At 41.4% G+C, this 24,713-nt stretch overlaps 1 protein-coding gene across 3 annotated transcripts in view; it reads right to left on the minus strand.

Annotated features, from left to right (window-relative positions):
• Positions 1–24,713, minus strand: part of mypn (myopalladin) — a 69,822-nt gene that overhangs the window by 20,788 nt on the left and 24,321 nt on the right. For all 3 annotated transcript variants that reach the window (XM_035531413.1, XM_035531414.1, XM_035531416.1), the window contains exons 7-8: positions 21,304–21,445; positions 8,297–8,413 (exon numbers count right to left, since the gene is read on the minus strand). In XM_035531413.1, the coding sequence (XP_035387306.1) occupies positions 8,297–8,413; positions 21,304–21,445 (259 nt within the window). The remainder of the gene's footprint in view (positions 1–8,296; positions 8,414–21,303; positions 21,446–24,713) is intronic.

Below are 24,713 nucleotides of genomic sequence, written 5' to 3' on the forward strand. Positions count from 1 at the left end.
TGATTGGATACTCTAAATTGTCCTGTGTGTGTAGCTGAATGTGTGCATATATGTCCAGTGATGGTTGGTGCTCTGTCCTGGTCTTAACTTCCCCCCAGGCACATGGTGCAGTCCCCCAGGGGGCTGTGGTTTCCGACTAAGAATACACTGTGTGCAAATTGACTACTGCTTCTCATCAGGTGTGGCTAGCTTCCCTGCGGCCATCTTGTGGACACCCATACCCGTTGTCTAGGTTCGTAGCGGAGGGTATCATCATGTCTCCTATTGGCCTTCCTTTTGTAGGCGGCTATAGCTTTGCAGTTTCTGGTGGGCCTCCTCCCACACCCACTCGCTGCACTGATACCACATCTCCACCACCAGCTAGTCGGACGTGGGGGGATTCCATGGGTACAGCAGGGGCTGGAACCCTAAAACACATTCAAAGGGGGTTAAGCCTGTTGCCGCATGCTGCAGTGAATTCTGGGCATACTCCGCCCAGGGGAGGTAGGTGCTCCAAGTCTCAGGGTGCTTCTGGCAGTACTGCCTGAGGAACTTGGCTAGCTCCTGATTAACTCTTTCCACCTGCCCGTTGGCTTGTGGGTGGTACCCAGACCTCAGGCTGATGGTGATGTTCATTTTACCCAATAACTCCCGTCACACTCTGGAGGTGAATTGGGGGCCCCAGTCCTAGACGATGTCCTCCGGTAGCCCGAATTGCCGGAAAACGTAGCAGAAGAGCTGGTCTGCCGTCTCCCAGGCAGTAGGTAGACCCTTGAGGGGGAGGAACCTTACCATTTTCGAGAACCAGACCACTATGACCAGGATCACTGTGTTGTCCTTTGATACAAGTAAGTCAGTGATGAAGTCTATTGCTAGGTGAGACCAGGGTCTCATCAGCGTGGGTAGTGGCAGCATCTTACCTGCAGGTGGTGTGCGAGGAACCTTGCTGCAGGCACACTCGGCGCAAGACACCACATACCTTACAATGTCCCTGTGCATGGCTGGCCACCAATAGCGAGCACTCAGCTGCTGCGACATGCAGGTTGCTCCTGGGTGACCTGTTCCCACGGAGGTGTGTGCCCACATAATAAGGGCTTGGTGTAGGCAGAGAGGGACAAACTAGTGGTTTGGCGGGCACTGCAGATGCAGCTTTGCTGCCTCTATCTGTCAGTACAGGTCCCAGCTTAGCGTTGCCAGGAAACAGGTGGATGACAGTATTGGCTCCATTCTAGTAGACTGGACTTCTGCGCGGTGTTGCGGAGTGAGAGCATCCGCCCTCACGTTCCTCTCTTCTGGTGAAGTTGAACCTGGTGAAGAACAACAACCACCAGGCTTGCCTGGATTTGAGCCGCTTCATGGTTTGGAGGTATTCCAGGTTTTTGTGGTCCGTAACAACCAAAAAGGGGTGTCAAGCTCTGTCTAACCAATGCCTCCATTCTTTGAGCGCTAGTTTCATGGCAAGGAGTTTTCGGTCTCCCATGCCATAGTTCCTCTCTGCAGGGCTTAGTTTTCTCAAAAATTAGGCAACTGGTTTTAGCTGCCTGGTTTTTGCCTGGTCCAACGTCCGACGCGTCTACCTCTACCGTGAAAGGCTTTCCCGGGTCCGGCTGCTGCAGCACCGAGGTGGTAGAGAAGGCTTCCTTCAGCTCCGAGAAGGACTTCCCCACCTCGGGTCCCCATTTTAGCCTCTTAGCTACTCTGCAGAGTAGGTCTGTGAGCGGTCTAGCTACCGTGCTAAAGGATTTTATAAAATGACGATGAAAGTGTGTATGACTATGTATGTGACAAATAAACCAAACTTGAAAGTTAGCAAATCCCAGGAAGTGCTGTCGCTCCCTGTGAGTCTGCAGTCTATGCCAGTCCCTTACTGCCTAGTTATCTTATACCGGAAGCATGTTTTAAAAGGCCATTTAAAACTACAGGCACAACTGTTGTGGAAATTGACCAAACAAAACTGTGTATTCAGTGTGGGATTTCTAGTGAACAGTTGCACACAGTCGGCTGAAAATCAGTAAGCAGGTACTTATATTAGTCCTAAGAAATTTTATTGGATTGTATTTTATTCAATGCTATCAAGTGATTTATTTGATTATGCCAGATCGGGCCCGCTAGAGGGCACGGGTGCCATAGGAGGTAAATACATTTTCCAGTGTAGTAGTAGTAATAAATTAATAAATGTACTCTTTGCAAAGAAATTACTACAGTTATCCTTCTAAGCTTGCTATGCCATAACCTGACAAATAGACTGATTATTCATTTACACAAATAAGTAAATTAGAGTAAGGTCCGATTAGAGTAACGCCACTGGTGGATTTCTACAGACTCTTAGGATGCCCATAGGCTTAGCAAATCTGCTGTATCTAAATGTGTGCATGATGCCACTAAAGCACTGCTGTGTGATGCACCAAGATGTATAACATTTCTACACACTACGAATGTACAGCATGAAATCAGAATAGCTTTTCATGCAATTAAAAACATTCCTGGAATTGTTGGTGCAGTGAATCACCTCATCCCCATGCACATCCCCAGCCTCTTGAGCCCTAACTAAATCAGCAATAAAGGCTTCTCTGTGTTGAACATGCAAGTCATATGCAACCATGAAGGCCCCTTTATGGACACTGTGGTGAAATGTCCTGTAGGTACTAATGTCCTGGGGGTTATCTGGGCCAATTCTGGAGTGTGTCAGATGGTAAGGGATAGTGCAATTGTAGATATATATACTGGGTGACAGCAGGTATGCACTCCAAAGCTACTTACTTCTGTTATGAATTACCAGGAGAAAGGGAAGCAAGAACTTTACCAGCCTGGCTTGGAAACAAAAAGGCAAATGATAAGAAATGTTTGTGCCTAAATTTACCCCCAAATTATTTGGGATAAGTGACCTGTGTTTGTTTTGGTTTTTTGTTATAAACATAATACAGACTCCAAGGCATTTACTGGGGTGCAAGTTTTACTTTCACTAAACTTTACTGCTGCACACTAGATAAATAATGAAATATAACAATTATTGAAAAAAATATTGTCTTCGCATCTTTTTTGTCTACTACAACAAATTTTCTTTATTTTTTTGCCATATGTCTGGACTGATGCATGAAAGGTTAATTGTGTGTCTATTATACAATAGGTAGGAATTGCAAGTTTAATGTTTTACTTATTGTCACGCTCACAGACCTGAGCATCTCCCGTTTCCCTGGCTTCCTGATCACTTACCTGTTTTCCAGCTCTCGTGTGTCTCCATGGTTCCCTGTCTCCTCCCTTTTATCTCTAGCTGTTCCTAGTTTGTCCTTAATTGTGGTCCTATTTAAACCTTGTTCTGTGTCTCATGTTTGTTGGTCATTGTTTTGGTAGATCCTGCTTGAGCGCTTGTCTTTTTTCTATGTACTTTGTCCTCGCGTTCCAGGTTAAGTTCCCCTCTCTGTCTATATTGCCTTCCCTGTTCATATTCAAAGGTAGTTTTCTTCTGTTCACTTGTCTGTTGTACTTTCTCTATGTGTTTTCATCTACGTTGCTTTCTCCATTAGTATTAATTTGATTCCGCTCTTTCCTCATCAGATGTTCTCCCATCGCTTCGCTTCTGTTTAAGTTTTTCTTCCCCTTTTTTATATACGCTAGTGTTTTCTGGTTTTCCTTTAAGTTCTGATTACCTGTGTCGTTTGTCTTGGTTATTGTTTGGTTTTCTTACGTTGCCCAGTTCTGTATATTCCCCGCTAGTTATACTTTCATTCCTCAATGTTTTTCTCCATTAGTCTTGCCTAGTTCTTGCCCTCAACCTGTTTGCCTATTATTCATGTTAGCCTGTTTGTTCGTCATGCTATTCTGTATTGCTAGTCTGTTTCTGTTATTAAACGTATTTATTTAATCCATTCGATCTATCCTGTTCCTTATGGCTTCCTTAGTTAGTGCCATTCCTTCTCATGTCCAAGGTGCCGACACTTCGCAAGTGTGTTCGCCCTTCACCTCCCCAATGTTACTCTTAATAATATTTTATTTTATACCAATACTTTTTAAATGCTTATTAATTATTAGTTTTTATAATAATTTTCCTAATTATATTTGTGGTATAATAATGAGAATGCATGTAAATCAGTGGTTTGGTTTTCAACTGGCAGTGCTTTTTCAGTGCAAACGCGTAGGGAGGGTCAACAAAGAACTACTTAAAATTTGTTATGAATTTTGGACATCTAGAAAAGTCTATAAAGACTTTTGGGAAACACCCGCAAATCTGGCGTTCAAAATGTTGTTAGTAAAACAAATCGTTATTGGGAAACACAATGAGACAGCAATCTACTGTGCATTTACCAGCAGATTCCATATGTCCATTATTTAAAATGCAGCAAAAAGAAGTTGAGTATGTCCTGGTAATGACAAGACATATATACAAAAAGGTGGAAGTATTCCCACCTGGCCATGGCACAGCAGCAGGTGAAAGAGATAATCCCCAAATGGAGCCCACTATGCTAACTGTATATCAAGCAACACTGAACAAGACACACATTAAAGGATAGATTATTTAAAAAAAACAAAAAAAACAGCTCAAGCCCTCTTAGTGGTGAATGGATTTTTCATATATAACACCAGTCAAGCCACACTAAGGAGTAAAATCAGTGTCTACATATAGACGAATGCCATTATGGCTGTCACAAAAGGCTGGTTAATTATGAATATAACATTTAGGCAAGAAGCTGTAAATGTTTACTGCATCCAGATATTTTGAGTTTGAGGTCCAAACTAAGTGGTTTGTTCTCTCCCTTTGAAATGTGAATCAGTTGACCTGTGACCAGAGGACTTCTGCCTGATGGGGAGAAAGCTACATCTAGTAGGTAAATTTGCTGCTTAACTACTTTCAGCTTTTGTCTTAAGTGAGTCTCACATGTACGAGATCCAAACTAAGATCCAGAAGTGAACCCATGAGACAGGAACCCATTGAACCTAGTGATGAGGTCCTGGAGATGGGGTGATAACGACCTGCTGATGAAGTCACCAGATGTTCATTCTATGCTGGACTTGTCTGTACTTGGTTCCCTTTACAAGTGGGGCACTTGGCCTTGAATTAATTTGAAATGCTTGAGGAAAATACTGGAGTGGGGTTCAGCATGAAGCACATTAATCTTCCTTCACTCCTCAGACTCCTAGGGAGTTTGATTCTCTGGACACACACACACCTGAGATGAGCCCTTATCAATACCATGCAAATTCAACTATTTGAATTCATTCATCCTTATTGAATAAGGGTAATTACAGTGTATGTAACAAAATATGGCAGAGCTCTTATTTGTGGATAGATGTCACTGGGTCTTGAGGTAATAAAAGAGTGTTAGCAGACAAAAGAGGCCTAACATTACATTAGACATATTAATAAAGTAAAACATAAAGGACTATAGAGAGTACTTTTAGAATGATTTGCATACAGGGCCTCTGTAAAGACCTCTGCAGGCTTTAGCAAAGGATCCTGGGTAGGCTTTGGTGGACTTCAGGGTAAGATATATAACCTCTCCACCAGGATCAGGATGGTACAGAAAAACTTCTTTTGGATAAGGTCAAGAGAAGTCCTCTCTTGGAATGTGGTGGTAACGGGTTTCTACTGGAGTGGGTCTTGAATGTCAGTTTGCATATGTTGACTAATGCATGGTTTGGATGTAACGGTGGTGAATGCAAACACTAGTATGTAAAACGGTGGGGTGAATACATAATCAATTATGACCATTGTATAAAAATGTGGGTTGTTTGGTTGTTGAACATTCTCAATAATGCTTGTTAATATTAACTTGCATTAAAAGACGGAGTAGCTATTCTCTTTAATTAATTCTGAAGTCTGCATCTTCATTTTATATTTAAATGTTTAACTTAATAACTAGCTGACTGGGGATTTAGGAATGAGTCTACAGAAGATGCCATTTCTATATCCATAGATTCAAACAATCATGACTGGACAGAAAAAATATTAACAATGAGTACCACAGCAGTGGCAAAGGGAGGACTATAGACTAACCAAGCTACTTGCCATCTGGCTTATGCAATGTATGCTACAGGGCAGGTAATAACTATTATGCTCCATCATATACCAGAAAATGTTAAATGTAAAAAGTTGAACTCAATTACATGGTGCGGCTATGGGCCTTTCTTCTTCTGTCAAATCATGCCGAACCCTTAAAACCTCTTATTCTAACCCCTTATACTCCTTTACTGTCTTAACCCAGCTGGTACTTCAATTACTATCAGCGCTCTACTGGTAGCTCCTAATATCACTGCTGAACTGTCCAATTCATCTCACCCTATTCGTGAAGTAAACCCCAAGCAGTCTTTAGAATCAGAGCAATAAAAGAAATCATTTCTAAAAAGTTAAAGGAATATAGGACCAAATTTGAGCAGGCATGTAGTTTTACAAGGGCAGCAACCAGCAAGTAGACCATTATCACCTTGCTGCTTAAAAAAGCTACAACTCAGATCCAGTGACTGACAGGATATCTCTTTTGTGAATGTGATTTCGTGTTTCTCTTTGGATCCCTTGTCATAAATCCACTGAAAGCTGATGAAAGAAAGCTTCCCTAATAGAGCCTGAGCTCTCTGAAGGTTTCTCCATTAATTGTAAATAAGCTAGACTTCTTTTCCAAAAGTATCCATTTGTTGTCTGTGTATGTATGTGGAGTCTAATTGTGTTCCATTTCAGATCTGCTTCCAGATCCACTTCTGAATTCCACTCCTGAGTTTCGTGCTTCCAAGGCAATCATGAGACAAGACTCCACCCACCCAGAGAGGGAATAAAAGGAAGAAGAACTAAAAGTTGGAGAGGCTAGGGAGGAGATTTGTATTTGTACTAGTATGTATAGTTGTTCTATGAGTGATGTGTAACCTTGCTCTTGTCTTTGCCCTTATAGTTAGTCTGCTGTTGTATATTTGTAAATAATTCACTTTGTTCCATTGTTGTGTGTTCACTGGTAAGTAGAGAGTGACTGCCATTTTGTTTGCCATGTGGGTTTGGTCTGTTGTTCACCTAGGGTTAAGTGTAGTTGTGTGTATTTTCTTTCGTTTGTGGTTTAGTTAGCATCTTTTGTTTAGAGTGTGGGTGGGTTTATTTTTTTGGCCTGGGTTACTCCTGAAGTTACATTCCAGTGTCACACTGTCTCTTTTACAATACACTGGCTAACACTGAACAACTTTGGTATGTTGTGGTCTGTTATAATTTCCACTGCACAATTGCCTAGCCATATTTCTCACACTTCCTCTTATGGACTAGAGCCCAGCTGAGGTTGTAACAGAACAAATAAAACAAATTTTGATAGACTTATGCATTTCTTTTTAAGCACTGAAAGGGGTATGAAGTAATAAGTGTGTTTACAGGGAAAAGAGGTTTAACATTGAATTAAACATATTAATAACATAAAACATAAGGGAGTATAGAGGTTCTGTGTCCTTTTAGAATGAGTTGTGTACAGGCCTCTGCAAAGGATCCTGGGTAGGCTTCAGTGGATGAGAGGCCTCTGCAAAGGATCCTGGGTAGGCTTCAGTGGATGACATGTGTAAAATAATTATCTCTCCTCCAGGCTTGGGACTGTATTGAAAAACAATCTTCTTTAGAATAAGTTCAAGAGAAGTCTTCTCTTGGAATGTAGTGGATGACCACTAACCCATTAGGGTTCCACCTGGTGTGGGTACTGAATAACAGTTTGAATATATTGACTAATGTATGGTTTGGATATAATGGTAGTGAATGCAAACTGCAATAAGTAAAAGGTGGGGTGAACACACAATTGCACAAATATATAAAAATGTGGGTTCTTTGCGTGATTGTTCTGACATTCACTGGAGGGTCCCTCAATAATGCTTGTTAGTTAACCTGCAACAAAGGATGGGACCAGATATTCTCTTCAACTATTTCTGAAGCCTACATCTTTTTCTATTTGAATGTTTAACTTTAAAACTAGCTGATTGGGAATTTAGGAACAACAGGTGTAATACTCAGGGATAAAGAAATTAAAGCATCTTAAAAATGCTTGCAAGTCTTTCACTAACAATGAATCTGTAGCCTGGTAATCATGTGACTTTGTAGGCCACTACTGAATATTGTGTTGTGTACTACTATGAGACAAACTTTCTAGTATAAAGGAATGTCATTTAAAACACAGCATATCTCATAATTTAATATCCCTACTGCCATAATTAGTCAGCTATGAACCTCATTAAACCAGTGCCACAACTAAGCTCCAATATCTCCCATCTCAAGCCATACTTGTTTTTAATCACATATTTACATAAGCACACACTAAAATAAACACAACAAAAAAATAGCATGTTTGTTGTATAAGTTAAATTTTACCTTTCACCTTCAACACAGCAATGCTTGATACTGTGCCATATTTATTGCTGGCTGTGCAAGTGAATGTCCCAGAATCTTCAGGGAAGACTTCAGCAATAACCAAAGTGAATCTCTCCTCTAAAATCCATTTCAAACAAAAGTGAAGTGAAAGAGCATTACAATAGTTAGTGATCAGCCACTGGTGGCTAGATTTATTTTCATGGCAGATAATTCTCAACCCAGTAATGACACTGTAAATGTGTTAAAACCCCAGTTCAACACCCAAAACCAAATTACCATCAAGGCTGCTAAGTTAAAAAAGGTCCACCACCTATACACACTAAATTACTACTTTATATGGTAAACATAATCTATATCTGAACCACATAGACTGCCATAAATTTTAGGGTCTATTGCAAGTTATAATCTACTACCAGTGCTACCACTATTGTACTCTGAAGTCTCTGAAGTGGATATTTCTGACATTGATCCACAGTGTTGAACTTTTAATAGCTAATTCAGCTAATTCATAAAATATATCAAGATATTGTATGTTTGTATGTCAAAGCATTATTTCACTTTTATCCTTACATAAGGATACTGTAACGATGAGCGGTTAGGATGACGCAAATGTGGCCAGAGGAGGATGGGCCCCACCTTTGAGTCTTGGTTCCTCTCAAGGTTTCTTCCTCATGCTCTAGGGAGTTTTTCCTTGCCACTGTCGCCCTTGGCTTGCTCACTGGGGGCTTGGACTTGGACATTTGTAAAGCTGCTTTGTGACAACATCTGTTGTAAAACGCTCTAAATAAATTCTGATTTGCTTTGATTTTATATGCAGTGAAGAGCGAGATTTATTATGGGCAAATCCAGAATCATAATCCTTAGAATAGTCCAGGGTCATAGAGCTAATACACAGAGTCTGGGAATACATCAAACTACATGAGACAAAAGACAATGACAAAAGGGGAAGCAGGCTAAAACAAGCAACAATAAGAACAAACACCAAACATTAGAGATCATAAAGGAGGCTTGGGTAACTAATAGAGGCTAGGATTCACAATGACCAGCAAACTAACAGTGAACAACACATATATACACGTACAAATGGGGTTAACAAGACAGGTGCTACAAATAATGGGTGAAGATAAAAGAAACACGGAAGCAAAACAAATACATGATACAGGGAAACCATGACAACATGGACAATAGGAGGGGCCAAACATGAGAGATACATTGTAGAGCAATGGTAATGGGAAACAATAGGGCAATCACGTCCTTCCATCAGGACCAGGACAGAGGTTGAGACGGAGCTTCTTTCCCCAGGCCACATGAACAATTAACAGTTAAATCTCATAGCACACATTCTGTGACACACACAAAACACACATACCTCAACTCCACACTTGCACATGTTCAGGACCCCAGTGAGGCACTCTAATTCTCACTCACATATGCACACACACACACACACACACACACACAGAGCAAATCTATAAATGTACACAAATAGGACTCCATCAAGTTACTTGAATTAGTAACTTTAACTTCATTTGCACTATTTGTATCATCACATATTTAATATTCCCCCCAGGCATCCCAATTCCATTGTTCTTGCCTATAATGTTTATACAAAAATTTGTTATATGTAACTACTACTCACACAGTCTTCAAAGCAGCTGCATTACATTTTGCTCTTCTTTTGTACCAGCTTAAATGCACCTGTGACAAATAAAGAATCTACTCCATTGAAGTGACAATGGATCAGTCAAATAAAGGATGTTCCATGATTATGTTCTGGTTGTGTACTACTGCAGATTCTTGGCCATAAGATAGGACCTTGCCTCGTCTGAGGGACAAAGGATTTTCCTGAGGATGTTGGTGAGCCAGGTGCGAGAGTAGAGATGACCATTCTGGTGGATCCAAAATATAGCCTTCTCCTGCAAGGACGTCTTTTTATTTTTGATGTGGCTCAGACAAGTAGCCAGTGCTGCTTTCTGGTCCAATGAACGTATAGTGGACATTCAAACAGAAAAGGCAAGTGGGTCTGTAAAGTTTATTGTATAGGGGTGTATCAGTGTCACTCTTGCCCCAGTCTGTTTATGAAGATCATTTTCAAAGAAACACCCCTTAACCATTGACAGTATGACTAGTCACATACTCCCATAAACACGTCAACATCTTTGGTTGCATGCTGTTACTAATGTGATGTGACATACTGCAGTGTGGAGACAGGAACTGCACTAATGGGGATGGGTTATTTACAGCTCATCAGCTTCATATTAAAGGTAACTATTAAATGTTCTTTGCACCTTTTCTTTCCACAAGACCAATCATGCTGTTCTCCACTAACCAGGGATGGATTGGCCCTCTGGAGTCCTGACTCTTTGTTTGGGCTTCTGAGAGAGCTAAAAATGTAAGTATTCTAACATTGAATTGCATAATGGTGCACAGTATCTTTAGTGTATGTACATCAGCCAATCATGGAAATGCTACTTCACCAAAGATAAACTGTAATTACAACTGCACAATCATTAGTTTAGTAATGAGAACAAAATGGAGAAATTAACACAAAAAAGCACAAAGGAGGGGCTGAAAAGGCGCATGATAAAAAGAAGATATTTCAACAAGATGAAGAGAAATGCTTAAAACTTGTTTGGCTATCAGAATGAAGAACAGAATGGCCTAAGTACATAAAAGGTACGTTCAGAGTTCAGAGCCTTTATTTTGTCAGCTAGCTTATGCCAAGTTTACACTATATGATTTTAGCCCCAGTTTTCCACTCACCAACAGGTTATTGGAGGTCAGTGAGTAAAAGTTGTAGCCAAATTTGCTGGGGCTAGAAAATTGGCTCTCGAATGCTATGTGTGAACTGTTCAAAGACCGAAGCCAACATATTATGCACTCTTTGGGTTGATGTTCTGCCATTTCATGTTCAACATAGTATACTACATAGGGTGGAGGAAGTAATTTGAGACAGTGCCATTAGTTTCTGTTCCTCAGAAAAAGTCAACTCTGTCCTGGCAACTGTTTGTAAAATAGAAATGAAAATGAGTTTTATTCAAGAAATTAAACTTTAGTAGTTATTCTGATAATAAGACAGTGCCTGTTATTCATAAATACATGTACTTACAAACTTGTGTTCTACTTATTCTATGGAATGGAGTCATTGTGACATGAAACATACAGGGAGCTGGGTGCCGGCAGGGGGAGCTGGGCATTTTCATTTTAGAGTTGTAGTGATTGTAGTGGGATGGCCTAGAAAAAAGTCCAGGTCTGAATGAAGTTCCCAGTCCAGCATTGCCTCTACCCTTGCCTCTCTTGGTGTGGTCTGCATGAAAGGTTTTATGCACCAGGTGAATATGTCTCCCTCTGCTGTATCATGATTTCCCCCTCTGGTGTTGCGGTTCCAATGGCGCCGTGTGCCTCTGCCATGTGCTTTTGTTTTCCTTTGGTTTCTGTCTCCATCCTTTGTGTTGTGCGCATCCTCACCCATGACTGTTGACAGCTGTTTTTGTTCCTCATTCTGTGTATTTATACTGTTTTCATGCCTTAATCATCAGTTGCTAAATGAACATTTTATGCTAATGTGCCTTTACGTACATATGTGCACTGTAGTTCCATTGTTGTACACATGTCTCTGTGAAAGTCCTTACTTGCTTTGTTTCCCTTATCATTAATTAATGCACATGCATCCTGCCTATGCCTACGCTGCAGCATGATGGAATAACTGACCAAATATCATGGCTGTAGAAAAGTGAAGATCATCAGACCAATGGACAAGACTATCGCTTGTCTCTCAGACTGGACATAGCACAACACTGCTGCACAAACAAGGCCAGCCAGTGCCTGTTAATAGGGGTTTTCAAGTGCCAGTGCCTTGCCAACAGTGGTCTGCCAGTGGTAGTGCCTGTGCCTGTTCTCAATGACTTGCTGATGGCCATCTTGTCAGTCCCTCCTGAATTCAAGGATGTGTCCCTCTGCCCCTGTTGTCCAGTTCACAATGTGTACCCTGCTCTCCAGGCTCCCTCAGGTCTTCCAGGAATTTGGGTAGGGGGGTGCAATGTGCCCATGCATGTGGCTCTCCTGTGGCCAATCAGTCCTCATCTAGCAAAGAGGAGACTGTTAGCCTAGACTAGCACTGAGGGCTCTCTCTTCCTGTGTGTGTTTCAGTGTGTCGAATCCCCAGAGTTGCAGATGCCACACAGAGTATATTTTCACCATTGCAGATGCCTTAGTGTGTCCAGTCCCTGGCATTGCAGACGCTGCCCTGTGTCCTGTCACCAATGTTGCAGATGCTGACCTGTGTTAACATCTCTGCAAGGAGTTGTGTCCGAGGATCCACAATGCCTTATAACTGCAGGTGTCACTGAGAGAGTCAGTGTCACACAATGGATTTCCCAAATTGTAGTAACACCCACAAGGAGAAATCAAAATGTGCATAGGCCTCTGGGAGCCTAATAAAGTGGACAGCCACCCCATCCTACCCATGGATGCACTGCTTTTCTCATTGTCAGGTACTACTCTTTTCTCCAAAATTGACTTAGAAAGTGCCTATTACTGCTTCACCAAGACAGCCATTACCTTGCAACCTTCACAACCAATCATGGGCTGTTCCATTTTTCAAGGAAATGGTATATGCCCCTTCAGCTTCCAATAAATAATCTTGAAAGATATCCCAAATGTTAAGGACTACCTGGATCACATCATCTGTTTTGGACGTACTCACCAAGAACATAATGCTGCCTTGAAGACTGTGCTACAGTTCAGTGATGCTGGACCTCAGTTAAATGAAAGAAAATGCAACTTTTGAAATCCAAAACTTTCTTGGGCAACTGCTGAATGTTAAAGTTATTCAGCCAGGCAACACCTGCATGCAATAACACAAGCTCTTGCACCAGGTGACACTTCAAGCCTCGGCTCATTCTCATGCTTGTTTTTGTGAAACTTTTACATGGACAGAAGAAGCACAGCAATGCTTCACAAAGGTGAAAAAACAACTGGTCAGAAGTACAGTCCTTGCCTTGATTAAGCCTCATTTGCCAATAATTGTCCAATGATGCTTCAGATTACAGCCCGGGTGGTGTTATCACCAGTACAGATCAAACTGAGCACACGGTGGCTTTTGCTTCAAGGACTGACTCCAGCTGAAAAAAGTAATGAACTGTTGAGAAGGAGGTCATCACATGTGTTTGAGCTTTGGAAAAATGGCACAGGTCACCAAGCACTGATTATTTTGCTGTCTACTAAAGAATCCGATCATATAGGCATACCTCCTGTTTTTCATGTATGGTATCATAATACATCACATTGGAGACTGTTTGTCATGTTTACCTTTGCCAGTTAATTCCGCATCTAATTCAGATGCCAAATTAGACTTGGTTGGAAATACTGTGCACAGCACTTCAATTTCACCTCAAGAATTCAAGAGCCTCCTTCCACTCCTGTCCTGAAGGCGTGGCTCTCGTTATGCACAGAAGGGAAGCTCCCCTAGAATTTTTTGGGGTAGGGTGGGGAGCGTGAGGTGCTCCTGATTTGGATCCTGCCATTGACCAATAGGTCCTTACCTGGGTGGTCAGGTTGGCCCATGAAGGTGCCCAGGAGTTTGTTTATATGCCACCCTGCTCACCAGGAGGTGCTCTTACTGCTGTTGAGGTAGTTTAATTTTCCTTAAGATGATCACTTTTCCTACTCTTTTCCAGCCTGAATGACATTCCAGTGTAGATCCTGGTCAGATGGATCATGAGTCCATGCAAGATGGCGCCGGTGAGGTCGGCTGCCGTCACGACTGCTCTGTCCACACCTGGCACTTTTTTCGCTCTTTTCGCTCTTCCCGCTACCCCTGATTTCTCCGCAGCCCTTCTCTACACACCACGGCACGTATCCCGTACAGCAGAGACGCCCTTATTTCTCTTAATCTACATAGCACTCACCTCAAGCCGTCTATAACCCCGGACCCAAGATGGCCGACGGAGATCCTGAGGGAAAACAAAAGACGCGGCGCGAGGAAAAGGCCTCTAGGGAAGCGAGCCGGCGTCAGGAACAGGCTGAGGGCTCGGGCACACCGAGCTCCCTTACCTAGCATCCTGCTAGCCAACGTCCAGTCTCTGGATAACAAGCTCGATGACCTCCGGGCCAGGATAAAGTTCCAGAGGGACATTCGGGACTGCAATCTCCTCTGCTTCACTGAGTCGTGGCTGAACCCAGCGGTACCAAACCACGCTATCCAGCCGGCCAAGTTCTTCTCGGTTCACCGCATGGACAGGACGGCAGATTCGGGGAAGTCGAGAGGCGGCGGAGTGTGTGTGATGGTAAACAACAGCTGGTGTAACAATGCCAATGTTATTACTCTCACCCGCTTCTGCTCACCCAACCTGGAGCTGCTCGCCTTCAAGCTTCGTCCTTTCTACCTTCCCCGGGAGTTCACTTCGGTCATCATCAACACCGTGTACATCCCACCTCAGGCATGGACACTGCACTGTGTGAACTTCATGAGGCTCTCACACAGTTTCAGACACAGCACCAGGACGTTGCACTTATTGTGGTTGGGGATTTCAACAGCGCTAACCTCAAGCGTGCAGTGCCCAACCTTTACCAGCACGTAACCTTCCCCACCAGGGGAAATAGGACACTAGACCACTGCTACACCCCATACAAGGACAGTTACAAAGCACTAGCTCATCCACCGTTTGGTAAGTCGGACCACGCCGCCATCTTCCTCCTACCACAATATAAGGAAAGGCTGAAACGGGAAGCTCCGGTTCAGAGGGAGGTCACGCGCTGGACAGACCAATCGGTGGCCGCTCTGCAGGACGCTCTGGATGACGCAGACTGGGACATGTTCCAGCGCAGCACTGATTATGTCAGCGAGTTTACGGAGGCAGTAGTAGGGTTTATTGGGAAACTGGTGGACGACATGATCCCAAGAATCACCATCAAGAAGTTTTCCAACCAGAAGCCCTGGGTGGACAGAACCATCTGCGAGGCTCTGAACTCTCGCACTGCTGCCTACAATGCGGGGATCATCAGCGGGAACATGGACGAGTACAAGTCTGCAGCATATGGAGTGCGCAGGGCGGTGAGGGAAGTGAAGCGGCGCTACGGGAAGAAACTAGAGACACAGTTCCAGCAGAGTGGCTCTAGATCCCTGTGGCAGGGACTACGGATGATAACGGACTACAGGAGCCCACCCTCCGGACTGATGAGTGCGGATGAGTCTCTGGCGAACGAGCTGAATACATTCTTCGCTCGCTTCGAGGCTACATCTAGCAGCCCTAATGCTAACAGCGCTAATGCTAACAGCGCCAATGCTAACAGCACCAATGCTAACGGCGCTAGTGCTAACAGCACTAATGCTAACAGCGCTAGTCCAAATGGCACTATCGGCGCAGCCAATGGCACATGCGCGGGGCCCACCATAGAACAGCGCCCTCTCATCATCACGGAGAGTGACGTGAGGAGAGTGTTTAAAAGGAATACCAGGAAGGCGATGGGACCAGACGGTATCTGCGGGAGGATCCTCAAAGCCTGCGCAGATCAGCTAGCCCCGGTATTCACATCTTCACTGCCAGCCTCCATGGACCCACTGCAGTTTGCATATCGCCACAACCGCTCCACTGACGATGCAATTGCACATCTGCTCCACACTACACTGACTCACCTGGACGAAGGGAGGGGAAATTATGTTAAAATGCTATTTGTTGACTACAGTTCAGCATTTAACACTATCATCCCCTCCCTACTCACTACTAAGTTGGGGGATCTAGGACTGCATACATCCCTGTGAGACTGGATCTCCAACTTCCTAACAGACAGACCACAATCAGTACGGGTGGGCAACTGCGCCTCATCCACCCTCACCCTCAGCACTGGAGCTCCTCAGGGTTGTGTCCTAAGCCCCCTGCTCTACTCACTGTACACCTACAACTGCACAGCCACTTCCAGCTCCACCATCATTGTCAAGTTTGCTGACGACACCGTTGTCACGGGTCTGATCTCGGACAACGACGAGAGGGCCTACCTGGAGGAGATTAAACACCTGGAAAACTGGTGCCAGGAGAATAATCTCCTCCTAAACATCAGTAAGACAAAGGAGCTGATCGTGGATTGCAGCAAGAAGCAGGAGCGGCACTACCAACCTGTGAGGATCAGTGGAACCACGTTGGAGAGAGTAGATAGTTTCAGGTACCTTGGTTTTCACATCTCGCAGGACCTGTCCTGGTCCCGCCATACCAACTCCCTGGCAAAGAAGGCTCGTCAGCGTCTTTACCACCTCAGACGCCTAAGAGACTTCAGACTGCCCTCCAAAGTACTGCGGAACTTCTACACCTGCACTATCGAGAGCATCCTCACGGGGAACTTCACAGTCTGGTTTGGGAATAGCACCAAGCAGGACAGACAAGCACTCCAAAGGGTAGTGCGTTCAGCAGAGCGCATCACTCACACGGAACGTCCTGACCTGCAGACCATCTACTACAAGCGGTGCCAGACCAAGGCCAGGAGAATTGTGAAGGACCCCACCCATCCCAACAATAGACTCTTCTCTCTGTTGAGGTCAGGGAGGCGCTTTCGCTCCCTGAAGACCAAGACAGAGAGGCTGAAGAGGAGCTTCTTCCCACAGGCCATTCGGGCCCTGAATCAGGGAAACTGATAAACTGTGGGGACCACCACCACCATGTAACATAACTGTATATATATATTTATATTCAATTACCTTGTTACACAACAACTGTAGATATATTTTGTACATACATAGAATATATATATTTATCTTGCATATATATATTTCACATTTAGAGAATATCTATATTTCTCTATGCACCCCTGTTTTCTTTTCCTCAGTTTGGATAGAGCACTCTCCACCATTTCACTGCGAGTTATACTGTGTATGACTATGTATGTGACGAATAAACCAAACTTTAAACTTGAAACTTGAGTCAATGTCCTTTTCTTGGTGTATGGCTTAATCCTTGTCATCCTTGTACAGGAGATGGCTAATGGTAGTTTTGCTCCTGATTTCTATTTATTTCATTCAATTCATGGCCTGTTATTTCCAAATATGCCACTCAGTTGCTTGTCCAATCCCCTATCATTTCAAAACTACACTACCGTAACTCACTCTTGGCAGACCTTCCTGCACACACCACAAGACCCTTGCAGCTGATCCAGAATGCAGATGCATGACTCATTCTCACATCTTCCTAAGTTCACAATCAATCTACTGTTGTGTTCTCTCCATTGGCTTCCTATAGTTGCCTGCTCCCTCCTACATGTACGCACTTGTCTCCCTCCGCTCCATATATTGCACCCTTCATGCCTTTATTAAAGTCAAGGTCAAACGTATTTATATAGCACTTTTTACAATGCTCAATGCCACAAAGCAGCTTTACAAATGTAAGGAAACACTCCCTAGGTGGGCTTTAGGAAGAAACCTTGGAAGAACCAAGACTCAAGAGGGAACTCATCCTCTATTGAGCAGTCCAGCTAGTATCATACATCTACAGCTTGAACTGAATCAGTACCCACTAAGAGTCATGGACATGCCTGAACTCTTTTATGTGCTAGAACCCAGACAGTGGAACTCATACTACCTGTTTGTACATAAGAGTCTCTTGCTGTCTTCAAACATAAAACCCATCTTTTCAAGCAGCACTTGAATGATCCATTGTCACGTCAATGGAGTAGCATAATCAACTTTCACTTACTTCTCTACCAACAAAGTTCTTTATGTGGTTTCCCTCTGACAGGATTCTAAACATAACGCTATTCTTAAACTCAGAAATAGCATAAAACATAAGTATTTCTTCCATGGAGACAACGAATCGCTACAGTAAGCCAAGAGCATCTGATAAATGCTGAAAAATTTAATGTCATGTCCTCAAAATAACTTTTGCATTTTTAACATATAATTGTCAATTTTCTATTTTTACCTGAAAAGAAAGGTAGCATCTAGGTAGTATCCGCTTAAAACTTGAACATTGATCATAATTAGGTCACTCCTGAAAGAAGCCAAAAGTACAGAGGGTACCGCACTCCAAAGTCACAGTTGACATCACAGTATAATAGTGGTTCCAATACTGGTGTAATAAAATTAACAGCATAAAATTTATGGCAGCCCATGTGGTATTGCTACAGAGTCTAACTCAATAAATATATATATATATATATATATATATATATTATTTTTTATTTATTTATTTTTATTATGTGAAATGATATACAGGTGCAACACAATAAATTAGAATATTATTGAAAAGTTAATTTATGTCAGTAATTCAATTCAAAAATTGAAACTCGTATATTATATAGATTCATTACACACAGAGTGATCCATTTCAAGCATTTATTTATTTTAAATGTTGATGATTTATGGCCTACAGCCAATGAAAACCCAAAAGTCAGTATCATAAAATTTGAATATTGTGAAAAAGTTCAATATTGTAGACTCATGGTGTCAGACTCTAATCAGCTAAATCAACACAAAACACCCAAAAAGGTTTCCTAAGCCTTTAAATGGTCCCTCAGTCTGGTTCAGTAGACTACACAATCATGGGGAAGACTGCTAACTTGAAAGTTGTTCAGAAGGCAGTCATTGAAACCCTCCACAAGGAGGGTAAGCCACAAAAGGTCATTGTTAAAGAAGCTGGCTGTTCACAGAGTGCTGTATCCAAGCATATAAATGGAAAGTTGAGTTGAAGGAGAACTGTGGTAGAAAAAAAATTGCACAAGCAACAGGGATACCCACAGCCTTGAAAGGATTGTCAAGAAAAGGCAATTCAAGAATTTGGGGGAGATTCACAAGGAGTGGACTGTTGCTGTTTTCAGATGAAAGTAAATTTTGCATTTCATTTGGAAATCAAGGTCCCAGAGTCTGGAGGAAGAGTGGAGAGCCACACAATCCAAGCTGCTTGAGGTCTAGCGTGAAGTTTCCACAATCAGTGATGGTTTGGGGAGCCATGTCATCTGCTGGTGTTGGTCCACTGTGTTATATCAAGTCCAAAGTCAGCACAGCCATCTACCTACCCGGACATTTTAAAGCACTTCATGCTTCCCTCTGCTGACAAGCTTTATGGAGATGTGGATTTCATTTTCCAGCAATAATTGGAACCTGCCCACATTGCCAAAAGTACCAATACCTGGTTTAATAACCACGGTATCACTGTGTTTGATTGGCCAGCAAACTCACCTGTCCTAAACCCCATAGAGAATCTATTGGGTATTGTCAAGAAGAAGATGAGAGACACCAGACCCAACAATGCAGACAAGCTGAAGGCCGCCATCAATGCAACCTGGGCTTCCATAACACCTCAACGGTGCCACAGGCTGCTCGCCTCCATGCCACGCCGCACTGATGCAGTAATTCATGCAAAAGGAGCCCTGACCAAGTATTGAGTGCATATACTGTACATATTTTTCAGTAGGCCAACACTTGTGTATTAAAAATCATTTTTTTAATTGGTTTTATATGATATTTTAATTTTCTGAGATACTGACTTTTGGGTCAACATTAAAAGAAATAAACGCTTGAAATAAATCACTCTGTGTGTAATGAATATGAATGAATATGAGTTTCACTTTTTGAATTGAATTACTGACAAATAAACTTTTTGATGATATTCTAATTTATTGAGATGCACCTATAAATGCATGGAAATAATTACATTACAAGAAAATAAGCCAGCAATGTTAAAACTCTATCAGATGAATAAACTATTGAATATGCTAGACATAAATATACAATACTAGAAATATGAGGACACTTAATGCAGCCAAGTAGAATGGCTAGTGTAATTCCAAAAATAACCTTTTCATTTTTTAACCTATATTTGTGTAGTCCAATATACAGTGGTGTGAAAAAGTGTTTGCCCCCTACCTATTTTATTTTTTTGCATGTTTGTCACACTTAAATGTTTCAGATCATCAAACAAATTAAAATATTAGACAAAGATAACACAAGTGAACACAAAATGCAGTTTTTAAATGAAAGTTTTTATTATGAAGGAAAAAAAATCCAAACCTACATAGCCCTGTGTGAAAAAGTGATTGCTTAAAAAGGTGGTTCATGCTAGAAAACCCTCCAATGTGGCCGAATTACAATTCTGCAAAGATGAGTGAGCCAAAATTCCTCAACAGCGCTGTAAAAGATTCATCGCCAGTTATCGCAAATGCATGATTGCAGTTGCTGCTAAGGGTGGCCCAACCAGTTATTTGTGACAGGATAAGCAAGGCCAGATGCTCGCAGATGTAGAGAAATAGATTTATTATATTCCAACTTCGTGATGGGTGAACAAACCAGGGTCAAAACCAGGAAAGCCAAGACAGGGGTAATCAAATCATCAAGGTAAACAGTCAGAGTCCAAAAACCAAAAGAGCAATACTAAACCAGGCAAAGTATACAAAAAGGGGCAGGCAAAAATCAGTAGTCCAGAGAGCAAAAAATACAATCGAAACACAGGAAAGCAATCAAGGAAATAACGCTCGCTATAACAGTCTAAACTAGTGGCAATACCGGTAAGGTCTAAACAGGTTTATATACAGTTGAGATATAAAAACTGGCACTGTCAATATTCTGGTGATGAGGATCTGAATGAATGTGTATGATTGAATGAGTCTTTAGCCTTGGGACGAACAGCATGTTGGGTGTCGTAGTGTGCTTGGGGTTCGATGTGACATTATTAGATTTAGGGGGCAATCACTTTTTCCACACAGGGCCAAGTTAGTTTGGATTTTTTTTTTCCCTTAATAATAAAAACCTTCATTTAAAAACTGCATTTTGTGTTTACCTGTTATCCTTGTCTAATATTTAAATTTATTTGATCTGAAACATTTAAGTGTGACAAACATGCAAAAAAATAAGATATCAGGAAGGAGACAAACACTTTCACACCACTGTATTTGTTAAACTTTTATTTTAGCAGGGAAGGTGAATTCGGAGTATTTTCAGTTACAAACATACCTGGGAAGAAAACATTTTAATTTGCTCTCCCAGATTTGTAACGGGCAATGTACATGCTTAGAACAATTATACATACTCTTTTGCAGAATCCTGAAGTCAGGAGAATCCTCGATGAGTGACCCCTCACGGTACCAGTTGACTCTTGGTGAGGGGACTCCCTTAACATGGCATTCCAGTACCACTAGCTGACCCTCAAGAGCAAGAACATCTTGAAGACTCTGAGTGAAAATTAACAATGCCATTTGTTAATAGTTTAAACTTTTAAAATGCACTATGGGATTGGGTGCAAACCTCTTCTGGTTTGATCTTGATTATTATCCTGCAATGTGCTCTACATATGACAGCATCTTCTTTACTTTCTAACAGCAAGAGATGATTATAAAATGGAAGCCTTAGACTGATGATGAAAATGGAAAAATATAAGGCCAAAAAAGCTGTATATTCAATTCTCAAATAACTGGAAAGCTGAAAACATTATGAATCCAAGAACACAGCATCATATCTATATATAGTTGTCAAATAAATATATATGTATATGATCAATAAAAGCATCAGGACAAGACAGTATATCATCTCGGGTTCTTAAACTGTCAGTTAGTTACGGTTTTAATGCATCATTGTCTACTTCAATTGTATTGACTTTTTTTTTTTTTTTAATCAGCAATTCAGGAAAGGAAAAAAAAAATCAAGAATCTGTGTTAAAAAATTCTGTTTTATCTAGCATGAATGAATATCGTTGATTAACGACTGGTAAAGTCATATTTGTGCAGTAAATCTTCAAAATGATCAGAATCCTTCCAGTTTGTTTATAAACAAATAGATCAGTATCAGATGCTGTTTCGTTGCTTCTCCACACAGCCTTGGAGCAGGTCACTGCACATGAAGTGAATTATTTAAGAATGAGTGATATAACAAAGTCTTTAGTACTTCACCATTGTTGACATTTTCCCTATATTTTAGGGTGGTGCCTGTTTTCAACAATTCATAAAATTATGTGCTTTTGCTGCATTACCGATTTTTAGTTGCCTACATACAACCTTTTGCCAGAAATACACCTTTTTTTTCCCCCACAACAACCATGCCTGTCCTTTTAAAAAAATGCTCCTGGTATAAGATAAGATTTTGTTAGAAAATTAAATCAACATCAAAGCAAATATGTGACATGTTTAAAAAAATATAGAATGCTAGTAAAGTTCTTTATTCACTTGCTCATATCTTTGTACAAAAATACATGTTCCTTTCCTTCATAATCTAACACAAAATACACAAGTCTTTAGTTACCACAAAATGCACATTACTCACGTAGCATTGTTCCTGAATAGAAGACGCCCCTTTCTTAGATTCCATGTTTTTTACTGGGCCATAAAGAGCTATTTTCCCATGGCGAGAGCAATTCACACCTACCACAGACCAAGGTGTGAAGGGGAAAAGGGGGGCTATCACATTCCTTCACAAGTGTTTTCCAGGTGCAAGCGCCATGATTGGCAGCTGTTTCAACAAATAGAGGATACTTAGACGAAAACATAGATGCCTCAATTGCTTTATTTGTTTTCCCCTTTAGCCAGTTACAGCTTTATCCATCAGACCAGCTCTTGCGCATTGTAATTAGATAAACTGTAGCGCACGCATGTGATGCGGTTTGGTAAAACTCATGCAGCCATACAAATGACATGATCGCCAATACTACTGGACATCATGCCATTGAAGAGGTTTATTTTAGCTTAAGTTTATGTGGAGTTGTTTGGTTGCAGTTATGAGCTGGAAGCTGTAATAAAGTTTCTAGCATGGAATAGTAATATTTGCATGCAAATCACTAGATGTTTTCATTCACTGCAGGAAAATACATAATCCTGCTACAAACTAAGTATAAAAGCATACCATTTCTTTACAGTATTACAGCATTTACATTATTACAGTATTTACCCCATCATAAACTTTTAGCCTAATAGCAATGAAGCTAATATTGTTTAGCCTTCAACAAAGATGCTATGAAGCCAATGTTGGCTTTTAGTAAGTTGTTGAACATTGTTGTGATATTTTAGCAAAAATAATCTTACAAACTTGATGTATAGTGACTGATGACTGTGTACATTTGGAGAAGTTTGGGGGCACTTTGGAGATGTCTAGCACGCCTAGTTGAAAATGCTGTGTATGTACTTAGTAATTTCATGTATATGCTCAAAAGTGTTGTTTATTAGACAAGACCCTGGTGAATCAGGAAATGTAGAGCATGACTGAAAATGAATCTCCAGCATCAAAATACACATTAAAAACTCCAAAAATAAAGGGCATTTTTTGACATTTTCATCTGTATTAGATAAACTCAAATAGAACCTAAATGATGGAAAAATAAGCCTGGATGTGAATGGATGTATTGACCCAAGTGTCTACTTCAATTTGAATCCTGAATGATCATTGTGCTACGTTTACAGATAACTAGTGTTAAAGTGAACAAAGTACAATTCATTCAAAAATGAGTTTAAAACTGGAGATGCACATAGGGGTTAAAGCAGGGGTGGGCAAACATTTTGGCTCAAGGGCCACACTGGGTTTTACATTTACGGTATTTAGGAGACCCTCTTATGCAGAGCGACTTACAAAAGTGCTTTGTCATTTACTCATAGAATATATCCAAGTACAGTATAGTAGCTTAGAATTAAACATACCAATGAACTAGAATACAGGGATGAATGCTGATACCTAGAACTGCAAAATACATAAGGTGTCTCTTAAACAATAAGTGCTATAAACAATAAGTGCTAGTGTTTGTTAAAAATCATAAATAGTGCCCTACAATAAGTACTAAATTAGTCAGTCACTAAGGGAGCAGTGTCAGTTGTCCTTTAAATATTCTGCAAATAGATGGGTCTTTAGTCTGCGTTTGAAGATTGCAAGGGACTCTGCTGTCTGGAGAGCAAGCAGGAGATCATTCCACCATCTTGGAGCCAGGACAGAAAATAGTCTTTTAAAATTTAAAATAGGGTTTTAAAATTTGACAAACGAGCCAATGCATGGCCGGTAGGAGATTGGTGGGGACACCAATATAAATTACATGGAAAATTTATTACCCAACAAATAAAGATTGTTTCCCTACAGTAGAAACATTGTTGATCACCCTTTTAGCTAGCGTATCAGAGTTTGGTGTCAGCTTTGTTGTGGTAATCAGGACAGATCTCAGGTATTCATCGGTTAATGGGGATCTGTGCCATGCTTTGTTGATGTTCATAATGCGGAACATCTGCTCACACATGTAGGTAGAGCCAAATCACCAGCATCTTCTGTGCCATCTGCTGGATGTTCGGAAACTTTGTTTCATTTAGCATAAAACGCATCTAGTTTCAGGGAGTTGAACTTTTCCTTTAATAGGGAGACACAATGAAGATATATCACTCCCAATTGAAACTCCTCCGGTGTTGTTGCAGAATGAATTGACAGCTAAATCAACATCATAGACCAAGGCTGAATAACTGCTGAATTTTGTTAAGA

Source organism: Electrophorus electricus, chromosome 11 (genome assembly GCF_013358815.1).
Source record: "Electrophorus electricus isolate fEleEle1 chromosome 11, fEleEle1.pri, whole genome shotgun sequence".
NCBI classification, from domain to species: Eukaryota; Metazoa; Chordata; class Actinopteri; order Gymnotiformes; family Gymnotidae; genus Electrophorus; species Electrophorus electricus.